The sequence below is a fragment of the Galeopterus variegatus genome, unplaced genomic scaffold, assembly GCF_000696425.1.
Source record: "Galeopterus variegatus unplaced genomic scaffold, G_variegatus-3.0.2 Scaffold1422, whole genome shotgun sequence".
NCBI classification, from domain to species: Eukaryota; Metazoa; Chordata; class Mammalia; order Dermoptera; family Cynocephalidae; genus Galeopterus; species Galeopterus variegatus.
In genome coordinates this window covers 358,227-381,252 of record NW_007727533.1, presented here as the reverse complement: position 1 = coordinate 381,252, position 23,026 = coordinate 358,227, and the positions used below count along the sequence as shown (strand labels likewise).

Below are 23,026 nucleotides of genomic sequence, written 5' to 3'. Positions count from 1 at the left end.
AAAGTACACCTTCTTTTATAGGTGGAGCTAGAGGGCTTGAACATCTGCCCAGTGTTCCACAGTTAGGAAGTGGAAGAAATGGGATTAGAACAATTATGTCTGACTCCACTACCCTTACACGTAATCACGGCTTCCCCCCAGCATTGAAAACCCAGAGCACCTGCCCTCCTGTGATGGGGCGCGGGGCGGGGCATCCTCTAGGCCTCAGGACTGAGAGTTTGTGCTCCCCCTATAGGCCAAAGAGTGGTATTGCAAGGGTGGGGGCGGGAGTACGCACAGCTGCACTGGAGACTGGGGTATATATACATCCTGTTTAAATGCATTTATTCCCACCTCATTCCACACTATTTAGACTTTAGAGATTCAGAGATAGGCAATCCCTGAAGAAAAATGAAGTCTCACCTGCAGCTGTGGGTATGAGTGGCAAGGGACCAGCGTCACAGAAGTGGGGATGGAGCTACAGAAATAGGGAATGGCCATGCAGCCTGTGGATTTCTCCATGGTGCCAGAAAATCTGTGGGTGAATACGAAGATCCAGGGGACAAATGTCTTCGATTAATGTTGGGGAATGGTGAAAAGGCGACTAGATAGCGGCAAAAGAAGGGCGAGGTACGGTGGCATAGAATAGAACAGCCCGAGCCCTCAGGGAGGGGACTTTTCTACACAGCTGAGCGTTGCTTTAGAAGAAGCAGGAGGGCTACTTGGGACGTGGCAGGATAAGCCGCCTCCTTCACACGCTGCAGGGAGGTGGTGGCCTCAGGAGGGGCAATGGAGAAGGCTCTGTGTGAAGAACCTGGGATCTATGCTGGTCATTTCCAGAGGCTGGAGTGCAAAGGACTTAGGGTCAAGAAAAAGTCCTTCTGGATGATAACAATAAGGGATAGGAGCAAAAAAGGAAAAACTCAAGGGTCAAACTAAGTTAAAGCATCCCTACATCATGCCATTCCAGTGGCTTCCTACATCACTCAGGAAAAAGTAAGTCCTCACAGCAACCTACAGGCTATTACACAACTTGGCCCATTACTGCTCTGACCTGTCCTCCTTTCACGCCTCTCCTGCTGTAACCAGAACACAGCAGCAGTCCTCCTTCCTCAAGCTCTCGCACTTGCTGGTCCGTTACCTGGAAAGCTCTTCCAGATTTCCTCCAGACTTGCCCCTCCTCCTCTATTAAGTCCTTCCTCAAGTGTCCCATTCTCAATATGTCCTTCCCTGAGCACCCCACATACTGTGGAGCCCCCTTTTCCAGGTATATACACCCTTCCTGACCCCACTACCTGCCTAATTTTTCTCCATTGCATTCATCACCTCCTAACATACTGTATGTTTTATTTACACTTTATTGCCTGTCTTGCTCCATTAGAGCATAAGCTGCCTTATGATAAGACTTCGTTACTTCACTACTATTTCCTCACAGCATGAGGCTGGCACTCAATAGGTACATGGTGAATATTTGGTGAATGAAAGAAATGTACTTGCTGAGAAGTTTGCATTTAATATTTTGGTGACATGATATCTCAGTGTGGTTTTGATTTGCATTTCCCTGATGCTGAGTGATGTTGAGCATTTTTTCATGTGTCTGTTGGCCATTTGCATGTCTTCCTTTGAGAAATGTCTATTCAACTCTTTTACTGAGATATTATCTCACCCCAGTTAGACTGGCTAATATCAAAAAGACAGAGAATAACAAATTCTGGCGAGGATGTGGAAAAAGGGGAACCCTCCTACACTGTTGGTGGAACTGTAAATTAGTGCAGCCATTTGGAAAACAGTATGGTGGTTCCTCAAACAACTACAGATAGAACTGCCATATGATCCAGCAATCCCACTGTTGGGTATATACCCAAAGGAATGGAAATCATCATGTCAAAGGGATACCTGTACTCCCATATTATTGCAGCTCTATTTACAATAGCCAAGAGTTGAAATCAGCCTAAATGTCTATTGACAGATGATTGGATAAGGAAAATGTGGTATATATACTCAATGGAGTACTACTCTGCCATAAAAAAGAATGAAATTCTGCTATTTACAGCAACATGGATGAACTTAGAGAAAATTATGTTTTGTGAAATAAGCAGGCACAGGAAGAGAAATACTGCATGTCCTTGCTCATAAGTGGGAGCTAAAATAAAGAAAGAAAAGAAAGTAAGGGAAAAAAAATGAATCACATTAATACATTAAACTTTCAAAAAAAAAGAGAGAGAACAGAACTGTGGTTATTATAGGTGGGAAAGGGGGAAGGAGAGGGGGTTGGTGCGAAACTAGATAAGGGTCACAAAAACTGATTACATTTTGTAAACATGAGTATACTAATTATCCTGATTTGATCACCACATATTATATACATGTATTGATATTTGATTCTGTACCACACAAATGTATATAAACAATAAACACACACACGCACGCATGCACACACACACACACACAGAAAAAAAAATAATATTGTGGTAGCCAAGAATGACAAAGATGAGCCAAAATAATACCAATCTATCATCAAAATTCTGAGTGGAACTCTGATATAAAGCTGTCTGCCTGCTGGTGCTGGTGATAACAGAGGTACCATTTGAACAAGATGATGTCAGTGTCTCAACACTGGCTAATGCTCCAAACAGCACTGTAGACTGAATGATGCCACGTAAAGGCCATTAGATTTGTGGCATGTGTACAAGGCAAATGTAATACTCCTCAATTTATTGTTCCATATAAGAAAGGCCATCTTAGGTGTGAGATTAGTTAGGCTCCTTTTATAAGGGCATCTTCAGTTGTTTCCTCTTCATGAACAATAACCTAAGCAGAAACATAATTTTGCCACTGGAACATTCTTTCTAAAGTACTGGGATCATGAATAAATAGGACAAGTCCTTATGTCCCTGACAACCTTGTTGGGTGACCTGACCCATGGGACCTACAGAGGCATGACAACAATTATACTGATGGCCAATTCAGGAACCAAAAATCTTAGGCTTATTAGGGAAAACAATTTTTAAGTAACGATCTGATTTAACGACCAGCAATAAAAAAGGATCTGCTAAGAGTCTTATTGAGAAGAAGGATAAACACACATGCTGGATGGACTTAAGAGGACATTTCATGTAACTCTGCATTTTATTGATGAGGAAAGTGAGATGTGGCATTTTAAGTAACTTATCCAAGGCAAGACAACTAATAATGAACTCAAAGCTAGAGCCCATGTCTCCTGAATTGCAATTTTAAATATCAAAACTTCAAAAGAGCTGCTTTGTGGTTGCAGTGATTGCTTATAATTTTATCTTGCCTCAGCAACTATTTCTGAATACGTTTGACTTTTTCACACCAAAATATCGGCTCAGTCACCCTTGACACAATTTCCAGTATTATACCCCGCCCAAGCAGCTCCAGTCTGTGGCCAGAGATAAAGACTGAGAGGCATCTCACCCACCAGGCAGGCTGGGCTCCCCACTTTCAAGCCACTTCCTTTAAAGGGACTAGACATTTGCCAGCAAACTTCATGTGACCAGTCACAGCATGACCTCCTGGAACTAGCGCCTGATTCCTTTAAATCCATCAATTAAAGCTCCCCACAGGAAAGCCGTTTGGATAACACCCTGGACCCCCACCTCCCTGCAATTTGAGCCCCGATGGTGCGTCCGCTCGTTAAAAGACTCACGCAGGTGGATCCCCTACTCATGCTCTTCTGCCAAGGCCACTGGTGGCTGCTGGGGACAGTGGCTACCAACTAAGTTAATAATGAAACTTAAGAAGTTTCATTCAAAACAGAGGTTTACTAGTGCTCTGGATCGGGGCCCTAAGTCCAAGAGAAATTATCAACAGAGGAATGAAGGTTATGTGACTAGTACCACTTAAGCCCTGACTGGCTTTGTCCTTATTTTAAGAGTCTGGATTATCTACGAAAGCCCCTCAGACACCACTTACTTATTTCTGTTTCGGGTGGCCCTCACCCGGCAGAGCTGTAACTCATCCAAGCGTCCAGGCCTCCCAGTGGTAGAGACTGAGAAAAGACGCCACAGACTGAAAGCTGCCACTTCCCCAGTAGGTTCTGCACATACAGAGAGGGGCTCTTTATGGAAGTGATCATAGCATCAAGTGATCACTCATTTTCCTATGTGAGGTAGTGGCAGACTATTTAGTACAAGACTAAAGAAAAACAAGGCATGAAAATAATAAGATATCTCAATCATTTTAAGCCTAACTCAGATTCACCCTATTTCATTTTCAAAAACCATGTTGAATCTGACCTTACATGTATGGTACTTTAGATGCCAGAAGTCTCGACACATATTCAGTTCATCCAATTAAGGTTAAAGTATACTTTCTGGTAGAAGAATACAAGTTAGACTCCCTAATATTTATAACAGGTTATCAGATTTGTTACTTGATCATCAGTCAGATCCTAAAGCATATGGAGAACTCCTTCAGCAACAATATGGAACATCAGTGCCTCAGGCACTTGTCAAAGAACTTATTTTGTAATTGATTGTTTTGCTCAAGGTAGGGCTGAGTTGTAGTATATCCAGAATAGACTATGTAAGGAAATAAACTCTCTCCTGTGTAGTGAATCACCAGAGCACAACTTATCTGTGCTGCACTGGCTGAGCTCCCAGCAGAATTGCCATCAAAGGCCATGGCTCCCGCAGTACCTAATCTAACCCAATGCTTTGTAAGTGGCAGTCATCCAAGATAGGGTCGTTAGCTCACTCTCGATCTTGCTCTTTCTCTCTCACGCTCTCAATAAAAACCACAATTATTTTGCTTCTGTTTTTCTCTGTTTCACTAGCTACATAATATTCTACTGAGTGATGCTGCAAGACTGACTGAACTGTCTCCGTTTGTTATGCCTTTATTGTTCCTTGTTATTTCCACAGCTCCTAGCTGTGCCTCACACTCGGCACTCAATAATATCTGTTTGATTAATTAATTAATTAATTAATTAATTATAGTTTTCTCTGAAATCTTACCTTCTTTATGCCAACAGAATTTATCTACAGTAACTAGCGCAATAACATTTGAAATATAGTAATTCTTTGTGTAGCTAAAAAAAGTTAATGGTTAATGTTGCAACTAAATAAAAGATTTATTTATACTATAAATTTTGCTATTGTAATGTTAGCTTTGTAAGGAAGTTATGAAGTAAAGTAGTTATTGGGTATAAAAACAGATATCTCTATGCACTCATCAAACATGTGGAATATCTACTAAGTAGGTCCAGCCAACTGGTAATTCCAGAGAACCTAGAGAAACCTACTGCTGTTATTTACACAAAGTACATTTCATTACCTCCCAATATATCAGTTATTATAGCTTTATTCTCTGAACATAAGCTTTCATTCGGCATTCATTCACAAGTCTGAATGCTAGACTTCCAGTTTAAAAATGCAGAAATAAACATATATTTTAGCTGTGCTCCCTTCTAAATGCCACTGAATTATCAGTAAAGACACTTTTTAAATGAGTCTTTCAACAGAGAAAATGTTGAATTAATTTTGATATAACACATCATAGAATATTATGCAGTCATTATAAAGAAAGAATTAGAACTATACCAAATGAGTCAGAAGGGATTTGCCATAAAACACAGTTGACCAAGATAAAAAAAAAGATGTTAAAGTATGTACCTAATATAATCCAGTTTTTATAGTCCAAACAATGATGAAAAAGAGAATGGGTTCATGAACATAGAGTGTGTGAGTGGACATGCAACTGGATGGGAGCTAGCAACAGCACGGGACGGCTAATGGTTCAAGCTGTTTTCCTTTTCCTCTTGGGAAGATAGCTGAACTGCATTTCCTGGGCTCCTACACAGTTAGATGTAGTCACATGACCGAGCTCTGGCCAAAACATGTGGGTTAAAATGATATAATTAGCTACTTCCAAGTTTGGCCCCTGAAGCCCTCCCATGTGTAACCATCAGTTCTTTTCCCATACCCAGGCTAATGAAAAGATTACCAAGGACCCAGAGAAGCCTCAGAATAACTGCACGGAGCAGAACTAACCCGTATCAACCATGACTGTACTGTGACAGGGGCAAGAAATAAATTCTTAATGTGTTAAAGGCACTAAAATGTTGGAAAGGCTTGATAAACTAGTTAGCTCATGGTGTCTCATATGAAGGGATTAGCTTCAGCTGCTATTTCCTTGACAGAAGTAACTAACTTGGATAGAAAGAGAAACAGAAAATAACTAAATGGGAAAACGGTGCAGTTAAAAACAGTACAAATATAATGTTACTTATGCAAAAAAATAAAAACAAAATTAATACGAGGACATAAAGCCATAATGAGAATAGGTAGAAAGTGAAAAGCAGATGAAAAAAATCAACAAAAATTCCTGGTAGTGTGAAAAGGAAACAAATGAATGAATACTGACTTAACAATATTGAGAAAGCTAAAACATAAATCAAAAGGAAAATGCCAGTACAAAACAGCTAATTTATGTTACAGGATCCAGGAAAGCTTCGGGAATTGCAGGCATGGATACTTCTGAAGGCAGCTTTGTGGGGCTAAAATCAGATAATAGTCTTAAAGTCCTGATGGAAACTGTCAGATCCACCGAGTCACCATACAACTAGGCAACTACCCCGCTTCCCCCCACATTAAAGCAAAAGTCTGGAGGTTTTCATCTCTGGGTACGTCGAGACAGAGAAGTTATAGCCTTGGGGATCTTAAGAAATCACAAAACAATGACCTTTCTACCCACTCTGTCACCTTCATCTCAGAAAGCTAGAAGCCCCTCCCCACCCATCTGCACCTACCCTCCAACACACACATACCAGTCAGAAGAACAGAACACCCCTTCCTGTGGAAACTGACTCCAGAGTCCTAGTTATACTGGCATTTGGAGGTGCCAAAATAAAACCTCCTGGTTTCCACCTGAACACCCTACAGGGAGGCTCACAAGCTGACAAACTCCATCAGACCACCCAGAGATTTTACCCAGTGCTTCAGGACCTTATTCTTAAAAATGAAAGGATAATTAAGAAGCATTGCAGATTTGAAGACCCCAATAAATAGACACAAAAATAAACAAATAGCAACAAAAAGGAATTTCGAAAAAACAGGGACAATATAGGGAGAAGAAGATTTAAGCCAAAAAGTTGGAAAAAAAAAAAAAAAAAAACATTTAATTGAGAGATAGAGAAGATTTGTAAAATAAAAATGCTATTGGAAAATAAAGGGGTGAGTTCTGTTTCTGTGTAGAATGTAGAAAGTCACAGAAGGCTGCTACCCATTCCCTGCAATAAGAAAAAGCCAAATAATCTGAAAAATCATAAATTTTCTCAAGCCTATCAGAGATCTGAAGTTCAAAGGCAATAAAGTAAACAAAAATCCAAAGAGAGACAAAGTCCTCTAGGAACAGACAAGAAACTCAAAATATTTCACCTGGGTGCAGGTGATGGGAGGGGTTGAGAGGTCACTGCTCCGTGTGTAGGATTCCCAAAGCTGTAACTTCCGTTTCAACCCACCCAGAGTACAGGAGGAAGAGGTGTCCATCCAAGTGGGTAAAAAGAAATTAGCTAACATTTTAACAAATTCTTAAAGGCCAAATGCGGATAGTGTGTCAGTCTGGAAGAGCTGAGGCCCCAGACTTATGGGGAGCTCACACTCACTCACAAGCTACTTTCAATGAGCATCCCCCAAGTGCTCAAGGAAAAGATGAAGAGCAAGATGGGAAATCAGAGGAAGCTCCCCTGCTGTGCACTAAAGATAAAGAGAAAAATTTTAAGGCAGCCAGAGGGAAAATAAAAATTACATTAAGAGGAACATAGGAATCACAGTAGACTTCTACCCAGAAACTATGAAAGTCAGAAGACAATATGGTGACACCTGGAAATGAAGGGGGGGAAAAACTGTCAACCCAGAATTCTATATCCTGAAAAAATATTTTTAAAATGTTAAGGCAAAATAAAAGCTTTTCCAGGCAAACAAAAGCTGAGATAATGTATTTCCACCAAACCTGTGCTATAAGAACTTTCTAAAGAAATTTCTTCAGGGAGAAGGATCATGATACCAGATGGAATTTTAATTCACACAAAGAAATTAAGAGTGGGGAAATGGTGAGCATAAAGGCAAAAATAAGACATCTTTCCTTATTATTAATCACTCCAGAAGATCATTTATTTCATAGACTAAAACAAACACAATAAGAGTATTTAGGGGTGTGAAGCAAAATTGCTTTTACTTCTTATTTTACTTGTTTGTTGTTTTTATAAGAACAAAAGTCATCTGGAAGGGAGACAACAAGGGCAGAAAGGGTAAGAGAAAATGGAAGTAAACTGTTGCAAGGTTCTTGCACCGTAGGAAAAATGATATAATAAATTGTAATAATAGGCATATTGTAAGCACTAGATAAAGTGATAAGTATTTTTAAGAGATATAATTAAAAAGTCAATAGTGCAGATGAAATGGAAGCATTAAGTAATACCCAATGAAATGATTAAAATGTCAGGAAAAGATGCAAAAAGGAACCAAAACACATAGAATATATAGGAAACCACTAATAAGGTGAGGTATTTAGATCCAATCATTAATAAATTTACTAAATATTTTTAAAAGCTCAGTTAAAAGAGAGATGGTCAAAGTGGATTTAAAAACAAGCTAAAACGAACAATACGTTGTTCATAAGAAGCCCACTTTAAATATAAATACATAAATAAATAAAATGTTAAAGTATGGAAAAAGATATGCAATGTAAGCATTAACTGAAAGAAAGCTGAAGTGGCTAAAGAATCATTACCAGGGATAAAAAGGATCATGAGATAATGACAAACAGGTCAATTCTTTAAGAGGACAAAATAATTCTAAAGGTGTGTACATATAATGTCAGAGCTTCAAAATATTCAAAGCAAAAACCTATAGAACCAAAAGGAGAAATACGCAATTATTGCTGGACTGAATCTTCTCTCAGTAATCAACAGAACAAGTAACCAGCAAATCAGTAAGACTGTAGAAGACACGAACAACACTCAGCCAACTCGGACTAATTGATATTTATCGAACACTCCATGTGAAAACAGCAAAATGCACATTCTTTTCAATGACTGTGGAACATTCACGAGAAATAATGTTCTAAGCCACCAAGGGGAAAAACACAACTCAATATTATTTTAAAGAATGGAAATAGGGCCAGCCCGTGGCTCACTCGGTAGAGTGCGGTGCTGATAACACCAAGGCCACGGGTTCGGATCCCATATAGGGATGGCCGGTTCGCTCACTGGCTGAGTGTGGTGCTGACAACACCAAGTCAAGGGTTAAGATCCCCTTACTGGTCATCTTTAAAAAAAAAAAAAAAAAAGAATAGAAATAATATAAAGTACATACTCTGACAACAAAATGAAATTAGCAAAATTGAATTTGTATTTAAAACATTTAAACAAAACTTCAGGCCCAGATGGCTTCATTGGTGAATTCTACTAAATATTTCAAGAATAAATAACACTAATTCTAAGCCTATTCTTCCAGAAAATATATGAGAAACACGTTTCCAATTCAATTATGAGGTCATCAGTACACTCATATGAAAACCATACAAAGAAACTGAAAGAAAGAAAACTATGGACGAATATCCTTCACTAACATGGGTGTTAAAATCAGCAAACTACAGGGAAATCAAATCTAGCAATATGTGAAAAGGAGATTAAGTTAATTCCTAAGTATTCTATTCTTTTTTATTTTATTGTAAATGGAGGTGTTTTCTTCATTTCCTTTACAGATTGTTCACTGTATAGAAATGCAACTGATTTTTGTGTATTGATTCTGTATCCTGCTACTTTGCTGAATCGGTTTATTAGTTCTAACAGGTTTTGGGGGGGAATCTTTAGGATTTTCTACATATACGATCACATCATCTGCTAAAAGAGATCATTTTACTTCTCCCTGTCCAGTTAGAATGCCTTTTACTTCTTTTTCTTGTCTAATTATTCTAGCTAGAACTTTTAGTACTATGTTGAAAAGAATTGGTGTTAAGTGGGCATCTTTGCCTTGTTCTTGATCTTAAAGGAAAAGTTTTCAGTCTTTCTCATTGAGTATGATGTTCCCTGTGGATTTTCACATACAGTAGCCTCCCCTTATCCACAGGAGACACATTCCAAGACCCCCAGTGGATGCCTAAAAACGTGTATAGTACCAAATCCTATATATACCATGCTTTTTCCTATGTGTACATACCTGTGATAAAGTTTAATTTATAAATCGGGCACAGTAAGGGATTAAAAACAATAATAACAACGTAGAACTATAACAATATACTATGATAAAAATTATGTGAATGCGGTCTCTCTCTAAGTATCTGATTGTACTATATTCATCCTTCTTATGAAGATGTGAAATGATAAAATGTCTATGTGATGAGATGAAGTGACATAGCTAGACAGTGCAAGATTTCATCATGCTGCTCAGAATAATGCACAACTTAAAACTCATAAGTTGGTTATTTCTGGAATAACTTAAAACTCATAAGTTGGTTATTTCCATTTAATATTTTAGCACTGTGGTTGACTGCATAACCAAAACTGTGCAGAGCAAAACACAGATAAGGGGGGATTACTGTATGCCTTTTATCATGTTGAGGTAATTTCTTTCTGTTCCTTACTTACTGATTGTTTTTATTGTGAAAGGGTGTTAAATCTTATCAAATGCCTTTCTGCATCAGTTGGGATGACCATGTATTTTTTCCTTCATTTTGTTAATGTGGTATATTACATTAATCAATTTTCCTATGTTGAACTGTCCTTACCTTCCAGGAATAAATCCCATTTGAGAATGATGTATAATCCTTTTAATTTGCTGTTAGATTTAGTTTTCTATTTTGCTGAGGATATTTGCACCAATGTTCATAAGGCATGTTGGTCTGTAGTCTTCTTTTCTTGTTGTGTGTCTGGCATTGGTATCAGAGTAATGCTGGCCTCACAGAATAAGTTAAAAAGTGTTCCTTCCTCTTCAGTTTTTTGGAAAAGTTCAAGAAGTTCTTGAAATGTTTGGTAGAATTCACCTGTGAAGCTGTTAGGCCCAGGGGTTTCCTTTGTCAGGAGATTTTTGATTACTAATTCAATCTGTCTTGAATTATCTTATTTAAAATATTTTAATGAGAAAAATATGATTTACTGAATATTTTTATGTATCAGAAGTTGTAAATAAAATGTGAGTAAAACAAACAATCCTTGCTAACAAAATGCTCACAGAAAATTGTGCCTATATTTTGAAAGATTTGGTTTTGTTCCTTTTTTTTTCCTTTTTCATGTATGAATTTTGTAATATTGTTGTTGGAAGGAAAAAAATCATGGAGAATAATCTGGAAATATTTATTAAATGCTTACAAATTGTTTCCATATTCTGTAATCTAATAATTCTACTTACAAAAACCACAAAGAAATAACAGACATATATAATTTCTTTAAAAAATGTCCCCCATCATTATTTATAAGAACTAGAAAAAGTTAATGTCCAATAAAAGGGAAAAGTCAAATAAACTGTAGTGTACTCATAATATAGGTAATTATGCAGTTATTAATACCCAGGCTCTCAAAGACCTGAGGAAAGAAAATATGTACAAGTTATGTTTTTGAGTAAAAAAAAAAGTTATGAAGTCAGTATAAACAATAATATAAACAATAACATTATAATTTTATTTTAAATAACCAATATATATAGTCAAATAAACAGACAAAATGATTGGAAAAAAATTACAATGATAATGGCAAGTTCTGTCCAATGGTGGGATTAATATTTTTAATTTACTCATTATAATGTTTCATATTTTACAAATTTCCAATAGTTTCATATAATCAAAAATATATTTAACTTTTATTTTAAAGAAGTTCTACTTACAGTGCGTCTACAGCTTCACTTCATTGGTGATTATGTATAAGGATCCAATGGTAAAATAAAGTTTGATTCACGAGTAGAATTTGGCTGTCTGAGCACTCTTTACAGAGAAAGACAACAATATCTTTTCACAATATTTCTATAAGATGTGAAAGGAATTCACTCTCTGTGAAACGCACTGGGGAAATGGTGATATGATTTGCAGTCAATTTAAGGAACAGAGAAAGGATAATGACATCTTGCTACTGCACAGGAATCACCTTCTGGTGGAATCACAGTGAGGTCGCCGTGTGGAACCTCTGGAAGTTGAATGTCTACCCAAGGCACAGACACAATAACATAAAACAATATTGCATGTTGTATCAAATGGTCACAGAAAATTGTCCCACGGTTAGCAAAATACTTTCTTTCCCCTTTTGTGTGGCTTTTTGCTATCATGTTAAAATACACTTACTGTGGAACAAGATGACATTTATAAGAAGAGAGACTTGCAAGATCAGGAAACAAAGTTCCCTGGCCCGTCAATTCACAAAGCCCTCCAGACTACAAGAAACTCTGAATAAAGAGCTCGTATGTGTCTTGCTCAGCTGCTTGCCACTTACGTAAGAAGCAATCCTGAAGTGTCTCACATGGCCCTGGCCCATCCCACAGCTCTACGTAAGGCCCCTCCCTCTCATTTTCACAAATCTGAATCTCCCTCATGGTCTCCCCACTCTTCCTTTCTCATCTGTCTACTAGTGCCCCCCAAATCCCCCTAAACATCGGTAAATCACAGCTTTGACTATAAAACCCACATTATTGCTTTTAAAGATCTATAATAAAATGGGCTTAATTTAACTTCCCTACTAACTACTTATTAATATTCCAAAACTGAAGTAAAACCTATTTTGGACTCCTGACTTCCAGAACTGTAAGGTAATAAATTTGTGATGTTTTAAGCCACTAAGTTTGTGGTAATTTGAGAAAAATACCATCACATAATTTTCTCCATGAAGAATTTCTTACTCTTCCTGGCCAGGTGTTACCTCTTTGATCAATTACCTTGCTATCTCTACAACAGTTACTTACTAGCTTACCAAACAATCCCCAGTTGACTGCCAACTCCCTGAGACCAAGGAACGTGGCTTGCCAACCTTTCTATGCACCCCAACTCCCTGGTCCTACATAATGATAGTAACAGATTAGTACACTGAATAAAATAGGGATCCATGACTCCATAATAATGTAAGTATAAAAATAAGAAAAAAAGAATAAATAAGTAAATTTCAGAAGAGGACAAGCCAATTAATAAACACAGAAGAAATAATGGAATTAGAACATCACCATCTGGCAAACATCATACTAAAAACTAACTCATCTAATAAATACTAATGGATACTAAGACCTAGTAGGTGGAAGTTTGATGAGGAATAGAATATTTACATAATCTCAAAGTAATTCCACAGCAAATATGTATTAATTACAAAAGGAAAAAGAGCAATTTTACAGTGGAGAAACTTGGCACACACACTTTAATCAAATGATCAAATTACCTTTAATAGGAAAGAGACTGAAACTGCACACCACCTGACACGATGCAGTAAGAATACCGCATCGCTTCTGGGATGTCCCTCCACACATGCGTAACCCACAACTAATCGTGAGGAAATATCAGACAAACCTGAAGTGAGGGGCATGTTACAAAACAGCCTGCCCGTTATCTTCAAAAATGTCAAGGGCATAAAAGTCAAGAAAAGACTGAAGAATTGTTGCAGATTAAAAGATTCAAAGAGACATGACTAATAAATACAACATGTGCTCCTGGATTAAATCTGTATGTTTTTCTGCTTTATTGTTTTTTTATAAAGGATAGTACTGGACGACTGGCAAATATTAATTTTGACAACTTAGTCTCATACGGTTTGTAGGGATGAGTTCTGTTTGCTATTCTTGCAACTCTTTTGGATCATTAAAATTATTTGAAATTTTAAATAAAGTAAAAACATTTAAAAGGTCAATCATAAATCAGTCTGAGCCTAATTTGTCACTTCTCATCTCTTATTCCCCTCTCCCCCCACCCATACCCTGCAGCCTAGTTCATTATTCATAATATTTTTTAAAATACTTAAAATATTTAAAAAATACCTTAAGTATGGCAGTAACTTTCTGTCATCTTGTTTCTGTGTATATTGTTCCTTCTACCTGATATTCTCCTCCACCCCATTCCTCAATTTAAAATTTTACAAATTCTTCAAAGACTAATTCAGACACTACTTAACAATGTGAACTTGTTGACATAAGAAGTTGGAATTAACATCCCCCTGCCCTGTGTTCCCAGCACTGCCCAGGAAGCATTCCTTCTGTTACACTCAGAAGCCCATGTGCAGGACTCCACGCAACATGGGAAAAAGGAAAGGGCAAAAGAGTTCCTGAAGTCAGCTACCAGGGCCTGGGACCAGACCTCCTACACATCACGGGAGAAGCCTGGGGCAAGTTATCCACTCTCTCTTTTAAGGACATAAGTTCTTCAGCTATGTAACTGAAATAATTGACAAAACCTTCACAAAGATGCCATGAAAACAGACAAGTGTGTAAAGTCACCTGACTTACTGGGCATTAAAAAAAAAATCCAAAAATGAGATTCCACTTCTCGCCCACTACAATGGCTGCATAAAACAGTGTTGGTAAGGACATGGAGAGACTGATGACCTCATATGCTGCTGATGAGAACGTAAAATGGTGCAGTTGCTGTGGAAGACAGTTCAGCAGTTCCTTAATAAATTAAATGTAGAATTACTATATGTCCCAGCAATTCCACTCCTAGGTGCACACCCAAGAGAACTGAAAACATATGCTCACGTAAAAACTCATGCACAAATGTTCATAGCAGCATTATTCAAAATAGCCCCAAAGTAGAAACAACCTGAATGCCCATCAGCTGATGAACAGAAAACCAAAATGTGGTTTACACATTCGATAAAATACTATTTGGAAATAAAAAAATGATGTACTGATACATGCTACATTGTGGATGAACCTTAAAATAATAACGCTTAATGAAAGAAGCCAGACACAAAGGCCACCTGTTATACTATTCTTACTTACATAAAATGTCTAAAATAGGCAACTCTATAAAAACAGAAAGTAGACTAATAGTTGCCAAAGGCTTGGGAGCATGGAGAATTGAGGAATAACAGCTAAATGGTTCTGGATTTCCTTCTGGGGTGATGGCTATGCAATTCTGTAAATATGATAAAAACCATTGAACTGTACACTTAAATGGATGAACTGTACAGTATGTGAATTACACCTCAATAAAGCTGTTACAAACATAAATGAATAGAACCCTTCTTTCAGGGTAGGCATCATGTTTTATTTTTATTTAGTTCTTCCCATTCAGTCAAAATAGAAGCCACTAAAGAGATGTTTGCTGAACTGAATTTGAGTTTAGCTGCAGTCTGCACTCCAATGTGAACAGCAATCTGCATTTGGAGAGGCACTCTATGCAGTGTAGTCCTTCCTGGGGACACGGTCCCGTTGTCAGCCCACATGCCCCAACAGCCTTCATGGCTCTGCAGGGCTTCCTGTCCACCTGTCTACCTGCCCAGAATGTGTGGGAGGCTGGCTGGGGTGGAGGGCCCTGTCGTCAACTGTAGGACAGATTTTCACACATAGAAGATTGTCTAAAGTCTTCTCAGCACTATTTTAACCGATAAGCAATCCATTCTAAGCAATATAAAGTACTGGAAATCACATTTGTACAAAAAAAATCGAAATTATTTTAAAAATAGCAGTACCTTTCAAAGTAACTGAAAAAAGCAAGAAATGTAACTTTCAGCTGGCAATCTATTTGATATTGTTTAATAAACAAATCTAACTTTTAACCGTGCAGAGTTAGCTACGTGCAGTACCACCTAAAACTATGCTACTAGGTGATTTTACTTCAGCAAAAGGACTAGGTTTACCCCTATTTGCAAGGAGGTGATTCTTAACTGAACATGGCCCAGCCCTCACAGAAGGGAGATCAAAATGTCACTGTGGGGCCCAGCAACACTTGTGGAGAAGAGCTTTTCTTCTTCAAACGTTAAGACTTGTGTTATTAGCGTTCATCTAACATCTTTTTGTCATTTTGTGACTTCAACTAAAATTCCAGCAGATTGTTTCTCCTGAAAAAAATAGATTTTTGCCAAATTTTTTTTTTTCCTTTTCTGTCTTTTTTTTTACTGACCGGCAACGGGATCGCAACCCTCGGTGTCGCGCCCGTACCGCGCTCAGCCAGTGAGCGGGAACCAGTCTCCACATGGGATCCGAACCCTCGGCGGGAGTGCCGCCACGCTTCCAAGCGGCGCATTCTCCAGTGCGCCACCGGGCCGGCCCGATTTTTGCCAAATTTTAAAATATTCTCTAGAAAGATATTGAATAGAATATCTAACAACTTGAATCAAATTTATATGAGGGTACTTTAAAAAGTTCATGAAAAAATAGAATTAAAAGAAAATACAAATATTTCCAAGTTCACAGAAATATTTGTATTATCTCTTAATTCCATTTTTCCATGAACTTTCTGAAGTACGCTTGTAGTAGTGAGAAGCATCTGTACATTTTATAATTTACATGTTTTGAAAACTGCCCCCCACCCCGACCCCAAGAGGCTCTTTTATCTGAGTATACACCAGGGGCAACTATGCAGATCAGCACATGCTGTTCTACTTTCAGGCACTTTAATTGCTCTCAGAAGTGCAATTACACACACACACACACACACACGAGCTATGACAAATATAGCAAACACATTTTTTTCTAGCAATGCAATTGAAACCATAAAATAAAATGTACTACTAAAGTCCATAGGCATAAATAATGTTTAAAATACAAATTCACTTAAGTAAAATAACTACAGCTAACAAATTTTAAAGCCAAATTACTAACAGAAACAAATCATTGAAACAGACAATGTTTAATATCTTTTTATATCTTACTATACTTAAACCCCTTTTTTCTCTTTCTCTCTCTCTCTAATAAACACATATATGTTTACATATAATCAAGCAGTCTAGCTCCAGCCTTGTCTTAGGGGAGAGAATATCTAAAGATCATGTGAGTTGGTTTTCCTTTTAAAGTCTAATGTCTAAACACTTACTTGCAAACCAACTGAGCTCACAGCATTCCATTACCCTGCCTCAGGGACCCTTCTACTATCTGTGGCTTCCAACTTTTCCTCTCTTACACAGCTAGCAAGGGCTTAACATCTTTGGTGCTTTCATGTTTACACACTAACCTATAGGCCACCACATCATTACTGATCACCAGCTTTAAGCAATTTTGTTTACTGCAAAGCTTTAACTGTCTTCACCAAATTTTTGCTCATAGTTTCTTTTTGAATATAAACGGTATTTCAAAAAGTTCCTGGAAAAAGGGAATTAGAAGACAATATGAATCCTTCCATGAACTTTTTGAAATATCCCCATATTTTCATTACACTTCAGTATCTTGTTCATACTTTGATTAAATGGCTGATCTACTTGAATTTTCATTGTAAATATAATCATAGCAAATAGGTAGTTGTCTGGGGCTCAATGAAGTCCACCATGAAAGGTCAACTCCCTGCAATATCACAAGAAGAAACCCTTTCATGACACAGTTGAGTCTGTCTTAAAGACAAGCAATCATAATGTGAATAAACATGTTAAATAACTAAGCTTTTCTATTTATTCTTCCTCCTGTTTTTCCTTAGCCCTCAGAGCAGACTTAGATACTCTGTTAGGAATAAACACCTTTTAAAAGAGTGTATGAGATTATATATATAGACACAAAAACCCCAACAAAATACTAGCAAAACAAATGCAACAACATGTTTACATATATATATATATATATATATATATAGAGAGAGAGAGAGAGAGAGAGAGAGAGAGAGAGAGAGAGAGAGAGAAAGACTAGTGGGATTTATCACAGGGATACAAGATTGATTCAGCATATGAAAAGCAATCAATACTATAACAACATATTAATGAAATAAAGGACCACTTTTTCATGATAAAAATACTTAAAAATTAGGAATAGGAGGAAAATTTCTTCAATCTGATAAAGGCATCTATAAAAATCCCACAGCAAATAAGCACCTAATAGTGAAAGACTGAAAGCTTTTCCTTAAGATTAGAAACAAGAAAAGAACGTCTGATCTTGCCACTTCTACTCAGAAAAATAGGACAAATGACTCTAAATCAGAGTCAAAATCAGAATTTGAGATGTTATATATTTCATATAACCTTTCTAGACCAAATAGATATTTTTGAAGAGTTGCAATTTCTGTTGGTTTTGTTTGATTTGTTTATTGTTTTTAATTCTTGAATTAAAATTTTAATTCTTGAATTCCTTATTCAAGGAATTAATAGGAAATTGTAACTTTTTAAGGGGAAAAAAAGATTAAATAAACAGCAAAACTCCAGAATCATTCAAATTAAAAACTAAATATCTGTTTCATTCTAGAATGACACATGTCTTACTCTTCATTTCTCCTATACATTATTTACTGAAATAAAACAAATTTCTCCTTGAATACTTGTTTTAAAAATGCTAAGATTACACAGCAACTACGTCTAATTCATTTTAAAATTAAAAAACAGAGAGTTGATGTGTCAAATCTCTAAATATTTCCTAATACTTCTGTAATGAGAAAAAAGAAAACTTGGAAGAATCCTTATTTAAATGTTTAGCTAAGCCTTTAAGTTGGTCTGGCAAGTCTGGAGACTCGTTAATTCTCAGTATTTAGATTTCTAAATTTCTACATTTAATTACAAAGTTAAGTATATTTATTTAATATTCTGGTTCAGTTAATGAATTAACTTGTTATAAGATAAATTACATAACTGGAAATAACTAGTTTTAAATGTGGATCCTCAGCAATGGTACTCATTTAGTTGGATAAAAATTTTCGGAAACTTCTTTTTAACGGCTGCCTTATACCTCTTTATAAACACAGTCCATTTTCATTATGGGAAAGGACATGCAGATCTCAGACACTTGGTGATCAACAGAATCTTGCACAGTATTTTTATCATACTCCTTATATTAAAACGTGGTTTGCACAAACAAAATTAAAAATGGGGATTGCCGGGCCGGCCCGGTGGCGCACTGGATAGTGCGCCGTTTGGGAAGCGCAGCGGCGCTCCCGCCCGAGGGTTCGGATCCCACATACAGACCGGTTCCCGCTCACTGGCTGAGCGAGGCGCGGGAGCAACACCGAGGGTTGCGATCCCGTTGCCGGTCCCTGGTCCGGTACGGGGGCAACACTGAGGTTTGCGATCCGTTGCCGGACACGGAAAAAGACAAAAGACAAAAAAAAAAAAAAATGGGGATTGCCACTCACATGCAAACCCAGACATTCCACTCACCTTGCGGTGCTATCAGAGTTCTTCCATTCTCCTGACACCAACCAACTGGCTGGACATAAGGACTATTAACATCACACCTGCAAAAACAGGATTCTATTTTAGATCCCATATTACTAAATGCCAGAGAAAGAATCCAAGTGTCATGACCACTCTGGATATTGAGAGATACCACAAAAAACAGTGCTTCATAGCTAAAGAGAATTAGAAGTAATTTTTACTACTGTATTTGTCAGTTGAGTGACCAAACTTCTCTTTTACATAACCTTCTCGAAATTTAAAAGTACAAAACAAAGGGGTGGCAGTGGGGGGATGATTGACAAGGACCCGAACTGCCAGCGACATACCTGAAGAGTGAAGATTTTAACAAACTTCTACCACTTCTTGCTATCAGCAAGTGAAAATATTAATAGGACAGTCCAAATTTTAAAAGAACAGCCCATTCGGACTCCAGATGACATTTTTCCTCCTTCTCCTTTTCAAAGAACTCAGAATATTCTACTTATGACACATACAACAAGTCCTCTCTGCTCCGCTGCTCAGTTCGAAGGGGAAAACAGGCCCCGCCACACACATGAAGAACCACAGCCTCAGGCAGGGACTTGTAGATTACTCAGGACATACTAGAAAGAAATGCTATAAAAATTCTTTTTGGGGCCGGCCCAGTGGCGCACTGCTACAGTGCGCCGCTTGGGAGCGTGGTGGCGCTCCCACTGAGGGTTCGGATCCCACATACAGACCGGCCACTCACTAGCTGAGCGAGGTGTGGGAGCAACACCGAGGGTTGCGATCCCGTTGCCGGTCCTGGTCCGGTACGGGCGCGACACTGAGGGTTGCAATCCGTTGCCGGGCACGGAAAAAAGACAAAAAAAAAAAAAAAAAAAAAAATTGCAAGTTCCTATCTTCCTCCTCATAGAAACGCTTCGTTACAAACCAAACAAGATATAGTGAAGCACCCTGAACTGGTCCTACCATTTCTGTGAGGCCTCATTACCTAACCTCTCACAGAATGGAGAAAAAGTTTCTTGGGCTCCTTAACGTGGAAGGGAAGGTAGTGCAAGGTCAACCACTAAATTCCTGATGTTCCTTACTGTGAGAACAGCAAGAACAGCGACAGTACTGAAATTAAAATAAATTCTTAACACCAAACATAGGAACACACAAAAATAAAATGCACATAGGTGTCTCACCAGTAATCATAACAATCATCCCAATTGTCAAAATGCACTAGCAAGCGATCTTCGACAATATCTGCTATGGTCGCCACACACACCAAGGAAGGGTTCTTCCTATCGACGGCCTCCAGCTTCATTCCAACCTGAAATTCTTTAGGCATCGGCCCATTCTAACACAGCACCAGAGAGGGAAGAGGCACAAAAAGAAAGAGGACACCAGACAGGACTGAGCCACTATGAAAACTTCTATGATGTTTACATCAGCAACGTGCATAAGGTGTCAACACTTACCCTCTGGAACAAAGTCAGCAAATGCCAGTAAAAATACCCAGCAACTGTCACGTAGTTTACATTCATAACACAGACCCAGGAAACTAGCGTGCCTTCAGGCTTTCCTTCCTTGCTGTGCAGGTAGATTTTCTTTACCTTATCTTCATTTTTCCCTGTTCAGTTCTTATAATAATTTGTATTAATTTTGAAACAGGATGTTTACTGAATACAGTAGCATTAAATAATTTTCTCTGCTCCCCATAGACTTTTGAATAGTTTCTGAATACCAATATTTAAAAAGTTGTAAAGATATACTTTTTTAGCACCAAAATATCAGTTAATTTGATTACTCAATCTGCAAATAATGCCTTTTTTCCTCAGCATTTAAGGAACACATGCATTAATCCATAAACAAAATTTAGTTAAAAAATACAAATGCTTTTTTTGGTATCTATACATTTTTCAGTATAAAAAATGCCATGGACTATGGTTTACAATAACACATCATTTGCAAAAGCCCTCTCTTCATATAGCTATAATCAGCCAGTCCTGGGATTTAAGGAGTACACACACAATAAATGGGGACTAAACCACGCCTTTTTCTCTACTTCTTTACTATCTGTACTGAACCCTAATTTTTATTTTTCCTTTAGCACTTTCTATTTTTAAATGAATTTCACATTTCAATAACTCTCTTTCCTTGATACAATTCTGTGAAACACATGTGACAAGTGTATAACACTGACTTCAACATCACGAAAGTAAAGTCTTGAGACATTCGGTGCGTGGCCTGCACAATGACTCCAAGGGCAGGTGACAGCTCTGAATTCTGTCCCCGGGCTTCTGTAAGTCCACCTGCCCTCTGCCTCACCGCCGAGAGCAGACGATGGCAAGAGGAGTCAGGGCCACTACTTACTCTCAGTCCCTACTGGAGGTTAGTCAGGTTGCTGGGGACACAGATGGCACAAGCAGTGTGCTCTGCCCAAATGATTACCATACCCCTCGAATCTATTTAAAATGTTACTTTCATCTTTTTACACTTAAATATATCTAGACTGAGTAGATTCAAAGTTTACCTGGAGTATTTACTGGTTTTAAAATGCCAAAACTAAGTTTAAAAGATTAACACTGTAAGCTAAAAGGAAAAACATTTTAAAAACACATTTTAACTTTTAGCAGGCTTTAAATATAAAGTTTTTAACTTTCCCCCGTCTAATTGAAGTATTTAATTATGCTTTTAGAAAAAAATAAAATAAAAAGACATGCCCATAGGTTACTGTGACAATTTAAGTAAGAAAAGTCATAAGAAGTTAAGAGTTTCCATGACGTCTTAAGGGATTAAAATAGAATATATAGTGAATTTGAAGAAATTTAAGCTCAGGGGAAAAGCTGATTTACACTGAGTAAAAAATACTTACAGAACTTCTATTTATGAATAATTTCTTGGGAGCATTTTGCAATTTGCAGGCCTTCAAGTAATCCATCCAAACAAATTTATCTTTTCTATAACCTAAAAAAAAAGTATGGGTTACTAAAAATACCTACAAGATGCAACCACATGCATATTAAATGAATTATTATTAAGTCTTCGGCCATAAATTCAATGTCCTTAGCAGACCATAAAAGATTTAAATAAAAATCTCCAAATTGTTTCAATGTTTTTTTAATATATTAAGCGCAAAACTGTCGATAGTGACTTCCCATTATGCACATCATTACCTATACATTTTTAATATTCACTGGTACAGAGTTGGTTCCCTGGTGGCTTGAGGGAGTGTCATCTCCCATTTAGGCTTTCCAGAATGGGCAAAGGCATGAATCTTCCCCCTCTGATGAGGAAGCTGGCTCACGGAGACCACTGGAGGTCCTACTGATGCAGCCATCCAGGACACCTGACACTCAAGGGAAGTTACAGGAACCTCTTTACAATCCAAAGATCAGCTGGCAGCTCCAGCTTTCTGCTCCATGTCTTTGCCAGTTTCCCATTAAAAATGCCTTATCTTCCCATGCATGTGCCCTGAAGTGGCTCACACAGTGCTGGCCCAAATAAAACAGGCTCAACACATATTTTCTGAATATCACACTTAGAACAAAAGTCACACTCCTTGCACAGCCTTCAAGGCCACGGCTACACCTCTGACTTCATCTCTCACCTTTGTTCTCACCTTGCTTCTCTGCTGTCTCTGTGAGAGACTCCTCCCCTCACCAAGCACACTCTGCCCCAGGGCACCTTCTCTTGCTTTCCCTCTAACTGATGCTCTTACCCAGACAGCCACATTGCTAAATTTTCCCTCATTTCATCCAAATCTCTGTGGGATGTCACATCCTTGGAGAGGCCTTTCTTCAGCATGCTACCTGAAAGAGTGTCGCTGTGGCCACTCAGTCCTCCACG

The 23,026-nt window shown here is 37.9% G+C and overlaps 1 protein-coding gene across 1 annotated transcript in view; it reads right to left on the bottom strand.

Moving 5' to 3' along the window:
- The window catches only part of LOC103593814 (lethal(3)malignant brain tumor-like protein 4), a 79,515-nt gene that overhangs the window by 12,037 nt on the left and 44,452 nt on the right, over positions 1–23,026 (bottom strand). Inside the window, exons 7-9 of the mRNA XM_008576893.1 lie at positions 22,053–22,144; positions 20,380–20,534; positions 19,193–19,269 (exon numbers count right to left, since the gene is read on the bottom strand). Of these exons, the coding sequence (XP_008575115.1) occupies positions 19,193–19,269; positions 20,380–20,534; positions 22,053–22,144 (324 nt within the window). The remainder of the gene's footprint in view (positions 1–19,192; positions 19,270–20,379; positions 20,535–22,052; positions 22,145–23,026) is intronic.